This window comes from Chelon labrosus, assembly GCF_963514085.1.
Source record: "Chelon labrosus genome assembly, chromosome: 22".
Taxonomy (NCBI): Eukaryota; Metazoa; Chordata; class Actinopteri; order Mugiliformes; family Mugilidae; genus Chelon; species Chelon labrosus.
Genome location: NC_140355.1, coordinates 15,012,511 through 15,020,597, shown reverse-complemented (window position 1 = coordinate 15,020,597; position 8,087 = coordinate 15,012,511). Strand labels below are relative to the sequence as shown.

At 44.9% G+C, this 8,087-nt stretch overlaps 1 protein-coding gene across 1 annotated transcript; it reads right to left on the bottom strand.

Moving 5' to 3' along the window:
* Positions 1-7,811, bottom strand: LOC311507665 (inactive phospholipid phosphatase 7-like). Its single transcript, XM_084572098.1, has 2 exons — positions 6,965-7,811; positions 1-1,540 (listed from the first exon to the last, which is right to left on the bottom strand). The coding sequence occupies exons 1-2, from the start codon at positions 7,464-7,466 to the stop codon at positions 1,152-1,154; spliced, it is 891 nt and encodes a 296-aa protein (XP_084428224.1). The 5' UTR covers positions 7,467-7,811; the 3' UTR covers positions 1-1,151.
* Positions 7,812-8,087: the final 276 nt, after the last annotated feature.

Here is an 8,087-nt window from a genome sequence, read left to right as displayed (position 1 = left end):
CCCTTGTGGATCACTAAAGTCTAAGTCCAACACCCTTATAATAAAACACAAAGGCATTCGTATTATTCTGACAGTCCACCTCGTTTATTACAGAGACGGAGCAGCAAAGTAAAAACATCATATACAGCTCCCTGTACAGGACAAAGCTAACTACTGTACACCAAACTGTATTCAACTGTATCAAACCAGTGCGTCGGAAATATACTCGCCACAAAAATCCTGCAGATTTCATTCAAAAGGCCATTACAAAAAAAAAAAAAAAAAAAAAAAAGAAGGCAGATATTTTTTTTGCTGAGTGCGCTGACGTGCACACACACACACACACACACAAACCTACATCGGCACACGCTTCAGTTGTTTAGTGGGGCATAGACATACGGCGCAGACGTAGCCATGAACGTCTGTTAGGCTAATGTGCAGACTCTAATGAAAAGATACAAAAAAAAAAAAAAAAGATTCATTAAATCACAAACGGCACATTGGCGGAAAGAAAAATTAAATTAAATTGTGTGGCATTGCGTGTGCACTAAATTTAGCTGCTTTGCAAGTGAGCTCATGTGTGGGAAAAACGTACAAGTAAGTAAAAAGAAACACAATTCCATCAGAAATACACAAATATATAATCAGTCATGCCAATTGAGAACGATGTGGATGAACCACACAGTGATATCTTTATATATATGTTACATCCAGTACTACAGCCTACCACCAAACTCTATTCAGTGTTGGATTCAACGTTTCACTATCTAAAGATAAAATAAAAGGAAGAAAAGATAGAAGGAAGAAATACATGGAAGAAGCATGGAGCTAGCAGTTTAGAATATAAGGTTAAATGAAAAAGAAACTTTCATGATCACTTTCATCAAGTAGTTTGTCAGTTTTCCTATTTTCCTCTTTGTCGTTAGTACTGTATTGAATTTAAGCAGCAGTAAACGTGTGTGACATTAGATTTTCAGTCATGAAGAGTCATGAAGGTCTTCTGACCTGCTTGGTATTAACATGCAAGTTACATCTGCAAATGTTTCTCTGTTCACAGCCTGCGTTTAAAAACGTCTTGCAAAAACTAACTTCGCAAGACCTACGCGAGTCCTCGACATTGCCAGGTGAGAGTATCAAACAAGCCTTCGCGTGCTAGCCTGCGCGTGAAAAGCTCAGAAAGAGGGGCTCCAGCTGAACGTGCTTATGGAAATGATAGTCTGACAGGTGCTCGACGAGAGCCACACCGTCTCCATCAGGCTGAAGTGGAACATGCCCAGGGCGAAGCCGCACACCATATCCGTCAGGTGGTGCTTGCCCAGGAGGACGCGGGACACGCCCACCAGGAAGGCCCACAGCACCAGGAGGATGCGGAGCGGCACGGCCAGGACCAGGTGGGACAGCAGGAACTTGGAGACCATGGCCGCCCGGCTGGCGTGGGCGGCGGGGAAGGAGTACACGTCCATGGCGACGCAGTCCAGGAAGCCCGGCGTCATCTCCCAGGGTCCCCTCCGCTTCACCAGCCTCTGGACCCCAGCAACCGTCATGACATCAAGGATGAGGGCTGTCAGAAGAATAGAAAGATTAAACATGTACTCCTGTAGCACTACTACATGTTATAGTATCAAAATAAAAGTATTCACTTTGCAAAGAAATTAAGACTATGCTCTTCAGATACACCTGAGGAGTCATGAGAGGATTAATAGAGTTAGTAGGGTAGAAAAGAAGAAGAAATTCCAATTATGTGTCACAGGTTTAGACACAAATCTTCACCATATTGTGAAATACTAGTGTATCATCACCTCATCTCTTCAGTTTAAGTGCGTGGGTGCAGGTTTCTGTCTCCAGTTGAGTGAGACTGACCTTAAAATGCTACCACATTCTGTTACTCACTATTTTTTGAGTTTGTAAGTCCCAGAATTTCCATGGAAGGATCTAAATCAATCCTACTTCCTATGCAAATTCTTCGACAAACCCAGAAAGATATCTTATTAGACGTTTATCCTAACTGTAATATACACCGATCTGCCACAACATTAAGACCACTGACAGGAGAAGTAAATAACATTGACCGTCTTGTGACGATACAATGTTCTGCTGGGAAACTTTTGGACTTGGCATTCATTCATGTGGATGTTACTTAGACATGTAGCACCCACCTAGACCAGACCAGACCAGGCACCTCCCACCCCATAGCAATGACACTCCTTGATGGCAGCAGGATGTGCCTGACATTGACACACACAGTTTAGGAACAACTAAAAAAAAAAAAAACATTTAAAACAAACAGGACAAGGTGTTGACCTGGCCTCCAAATTCCCTAGATCCCAAACTGATCAAGTATCTGTGGGATGATCCGCAGAGGCCCCTCCCCTCAACCCAAAGGACCCCCCACTAAGTCAGAACTGTTGTCAGAGGCACAAGGGAGACGTACACAATATTAGGTAGGTGGTCATAATGTTACGCCTGATCGGTTGACACAATGCACGTACTGACCCACTAACAACATTGTGTTGCCAGACACCACAGGACACCCTCAGAAGACCCATGTCCATTCTCTGATGAGTCACAACTGTTTTGCAGGCACAAAGGAGACCTACACAATATTAGGAAGGTGGTCATAATGTTATGCCTGATCGGTGTAAACTCTTCTTTGTATTTTTAGTGTCTTTTCTGTTTTGCAGGCCGATGGGATGCATCTCCTGTCAGATATTTTTACTCCCTGAAATGAAGCATTGTCCGTTTCTGCAACAACCTGATTTATCTGGACGTTTTTATGTCCCGACTCTTCACATAAATCAGAGGACAACTGTAGTAACCATGTAAACAGATATCCCGGTGACCAGGAATAACCAGCAAGCCATACAATACTGAGCAGCATTTGCTCTGCTTCCACATACCAGACATTTGTAGGTGCCTTTTTATAACACCCCTCCCCACCCAAAAATATCCCCACCATCTTTAACTTCGCTTGCCATCTTCACACACTCGGCCAAGCCTGCGCTAAATAACCGTCCGTTGTGTGACATATTGGGTACGGCGTCCTACTTCTCAGTCCACTTTCTGCCCTGTTGATAGTTTAACTTCTATTCCAGTTCTTTAAAGGCGGGCTGCTGAGGCGGTGTCGCTTTCATGGTCTGAAAAATCTGATTTCTAAAAGAAGCAACGGACGAGCTACAGGAGAGACGGATGTGGAGATGTGGGGACGGTTGGGGGGGTTTACTGCAGGGGCCCCACGGTGCTCTCTGGCAGTCTCAAAAGTACAGAAGCAGAAGGTGAGCCAAGTCATGACGCATCGTATTATCACCTGTAAGCACAAGTTTGTTGGTGATGCCCTTCAGCTGCAGCCTGCACCGTCCCCGTAGACTCACTAAAGAGACGTTTTTGATGGTTAAAATTTACGAAGACATACCGCGCAAGCTATCAATCAGGCGGCACAAAGTCACCCATCGCACTGAAACACGGTCGGGTTCTCAGCAGCCAAACGCTCTCCATCGGTCGGTCAAATCCTGGGCGGTGAACTTGGATTTACCCTTCGAGGGGAACCTGCTAAATCGAGAATGGAAACTCCGGTTCCAAGAAGTGCAGAAGTGCAACAGGTGTGACCGGACAACAGCTCGGGCTGCCACGCATCCTGACTTGTATTGTGAGGAAGACCAACGAGGTATTCGATCCTCACGTTGCAGATCCAAGAAGAAGTCTGCAAATCATGTTTCAGAACAAATGAATTCAGCTCAACTCGCATCAGTCCCAAACACAATGATGCTTGCGGCTGGGGTCATTTATCTGAAGGCTACTTTAGCAGCCGTTCTAATTTACTTCCACAAAAGGACTGATAATTAAAAAAATACTTGAAATTCTCCAGTCAGGACCAGCGACTCTGGATCTTTTTAACCCCGAACAGACATTTTCCTGAAACTGAAATGCTGCACGCCCGTCTGCATCTAACACACAGGTACACCGAGCACTTTGAAAGACAACGGCACAGACACTCAACTATCGGTGCCAGGGAGCATAATGAAAAATTAATTGAAGACGACAGCTGTGCGAGCATAGCCTAAGCATGTGTGTGTTTATTACTGTCGCCACCCGTGCAGGCCTCGGCCTCGGCGCAGAGAGACGAGCACTGAAAGCGTACCGAACACATTCATCCTTATACAGCTGAGGATTGAAGTCGCATCTGCATAATTGACAATTTGGGACGCTGCTGTAGCTGTGCAGCCCGTTATATCCTTTGCATGTTTTGTTTCCATAAATATATTAAATAAAAAGCATTCATCCCCCTTGGACGTTTTCCCCTTCTGTTGCTTTAATGCATTATATCATGGTCAGTATAATTTGCAAAAATAGCTTCTGTCATGTCAAAGTGAAAACAGATTTTTGCAAACTGATGTCAATTAATTAAAAAATATATAGTGTAAAATAAGCGTAAATATTCACCGCCTTTAAAGTGACTGACCTAACTCAACAGACGTCCTGCTAGCTGATGCCAGCGGCGTCACAATTAGTGAAATCGAGATCACACGAGTGCAGCTGATGCGCGTGAAGCGACCGCAGCATAAAAACACCTGCGTCTGGGAGGTCCAGCCTCCGGCTCATCAGTATTCCTGCTACGGCCGCAGCACGAAGACAAACAAACGCTCCGAGCAACTCAGAGGAAAGATCACTGAGCGTGGAGACTGGCTGCAAACAGATTTCCAACTCACTGGACATCCCACTGACTCTAGCTAAATCCATCATTAAGACATGGAAGGAGCGAGGCACTTGTTTAAATCTGCCTGGAGCCGGCCGTCCGCACGAAGACTGGGGAGGGAACCTCATTCAGATTCTGAAGTTGCACGTCCGCGATTGTGTCGATCGATTAGTTTGCTTGTGTTATTGTGCAACTTTGGCGCGTTAACACATTAGACCCGAATTAAATGTGCTAAAACACAACACAGCGGTAGACCGACATCTCCTACGTTCTAACTCCATGTTATTGACGTTATTGCACTTTATTAATCCTTCCTGTGTATATAATATATATTTACTTCTGTCTCTATTTCTTGCACAGTTGTTTAGATGCAAAATGTTTATTTTATTTTATCTTTCTCCATCCTCAAGAGTGTTTTTTAGGTGCAGTTGAGCTACTGCGACCAAACAATTTCCCTTGTGGATGAATAAAGTCCTGCAAGTTCTGCAAGGTGATATGACCGTATCGATCAGTGGAGTCTGATGACTTTGAGGAGGAAATTAAAGCAGTAATGATACTTTGACAGATTATTTTAGGTCATCTTTGTTTTAGGTTCAAATATTTCTGCAGATGACTTAGCTTCCCTGCATCTACAGTAGGATATAGGCTGACGTTGGATAGGTGAATCATACAACCCCACGTCACTGAAACCAAACTACACCTTTAAGGCCTTACTTCTGGATAGCCTGATTAATTAGAGCAAACACAACCAGGTTGTTTGAGCACTATCTGCATCCGGTGTTTTTCTCTCTTCTTCTTCACCTGCTTGAGCTTGTTTTGAAGATAAGCTAAGAAACTAAGTCCAGAAAACACCACTGCAGTCAAGCATCCCCCGTGTCTGCTTTTGACATAAGTCTTTAAGATTGTCCCAGCCGTTGTGCGACTAAGCCGTGCGTTTTTTTTAAAACCCTGCACAGAAACTACTTCCACGCCGCACAGGCCCGTGTGGTCGCAACAGTGGGCTGAATTAAACCGAGCCTGACAGACCGGTCACGGCTGATTACTTTCCCGATGGATGAAAACAAAACGCACTTTCAGCCGGCATTAAACGTTAATTCCCTCGCCCAATGTTAAACACGGACGTGGATTTTCTCCGGACGGACCTCGACAGATCCTCAACCGAGGAATAATGAACGAGCGTTTGCGGCCCGAAACAATGTCTCGAACACAATACAACTGTGTCCCAAATCCAGAGATTTACCGGGCTCCAATCAGAGCTCAATGTGGCTACGGCCAGAAGATTTGCACTGGTCAATAATCTGTGTATGAGTGCAGCTGACTGAGTGCACGAACAAACAAACAAACCAACACGCAGGTCTCACGCTCATTCTGAAAAATCATGTAGCCTGCTTTCTGCTGCAAGAACATGTATATTAAATGACTGAAACAACACTCTTGTCATATATGAGCCCAAGGGACAAAAAAAATCTGAAATAGAGACTGTTAACAAACTTTTTTGCACGTTTTTTTAGGTTCTGAGAAATTGTGCAATTTAATAAATAAGTAAGAGTCTGTAACTTAGTGCAAAAAACACAACCTCTCATATTTGTGTGTGGCATTATTAGAGCATAGTAGGTACATCACATGCAGGCATGTGCACCTCATAACTTCCCCTTTGATCAACTAATATAAAAAGATTTGATTCAACGTACTGAGTGAGTCTAAATAATATTCCTGATCCAGTATAAACACCTTTTTAATGCACGTTTTCTCTTTTTAAATCTCTACATTTGCAGGTTTTCCTCACCGTTGCCATGGTCACTATATAATCTGTCAATCATCCATCAATTTCCAATGCACTTTTAATTCATTAGCAAGCCTTTACCTAATAGTTTTACTGACTGAGTTTTAATGTATTAATGCTAGAGACCAGTTTAAAGATCAAACTATCACCTCCTGTGCTATAAACCAATAATATAGGAGAAGGAGATGTTAATAATTTACAGCTTGCAAATTGCTTATAAATTATAATGTGTCAGATATAGTGATACCCACACTCCCTGGATGTCCTAATTCATTTATAGCTTTATTAAAGCCTTGGTGTTTAAACTAAGCTCACTTAAGTGTCTTTATGGCCTAAGAAGTAGGAATAATTACGGTAAAAAGGTTTGGCACAGCTAGTCCAGACGAAAAATGTGAAAAAAAAATTCAATCAAGACAAAATGTGCATCAGTTTGTGGGTGTAGGTCATTCTTATGCCTGCTGTATCGTAGGTTATTGTTTTGGAGAGGTCAGTGAATGTGGTGTGGCATTTACCGAGCAGCAGGTTGACTAGGACCTCTTGTCCTGCCAGAGTGTTACTCCGCGTGAGGCACACAATGGTGCCAATGATCCACGTGATGCCGTGCCCAGTGAGCGCCAGCAGGGCGACCATGGAGCGGCAGCCTCCCCAGGAGGACGACGTGTAGGCGCACACCCCCATGCGCTTGGACAGGCAGATGTCAATGGCGAGGAGGGAGTTCATTGCTATTCCCTTGAAGGAAGGGTTCAGCTGCATACAGTCTTCCTCTGGCATTTTGGTGGACTCTCTCCTGTCCTTGCTGCCACTGTCGGTAGGTTCCTCACTCTGCTGGCTTGTTTGGTTCTTGATTTGGCCCGGCCGCCTGGAGCTGCCTCGGCTCTCAGAGGGGCCGGGGCCGGCGCCGCCGCCGCCGCCGCTGCCGCCGCGGAGGGGCTGGTTGAGGGATATGAACTCGGGTCTGCTCAGGACGCTGTTTCTCTCCCGCGCCCTGGATCTCACGTTAGAACTCGAGGGCATGTTTGGAAAGGGCCAAGTTCTCCTCTGTGTGCACAATAACCGATTGTCAATCTCCGGAAGATAATTCGAGTGGTGCGAGTTCACCACGACAGTGAAATGTCCCAGGATAGACCCTCTTCGCCGGTCCTCCCCCCTCCTCTGGCCTTAATAGATATATTTAGACCCACTGGAATGCGCGATGGCCATGCCGTTTGCACCATGCAGACAGGAAGGGTGTATTGAATGGCATGTGCTTCGGCCAATCCAGTGAAACCGAATCTACAGCATGGAGATGAAATAACAACACGAGCATGTTTTGATCACGGTATGATCACGGCATGTCACAACAACACAAGAAAACAGGTGCTTAACTGCTACCGTGCGCCAAGGAGAAAAACAAGCTCCGTCTAAGAAAAAATAAATAAATAAAAATGTGCAAGAAATACGCAAGACGCTTTGTTGTCATCTTACCAAGCGCAGTGTGGACGCGAAGCACACGCCATTTCTCTAAAACGCAGCCTCCTTCACACGTCCGGAGTCCAGAAATCAAGAGACGAAGACGTCCGGTGCAAAGCGTTGCAGCGATGACCGGAGTAAGTTGACAGTAAAGGAAGACCATGAACAAAAGACGGAGGCAGAGGC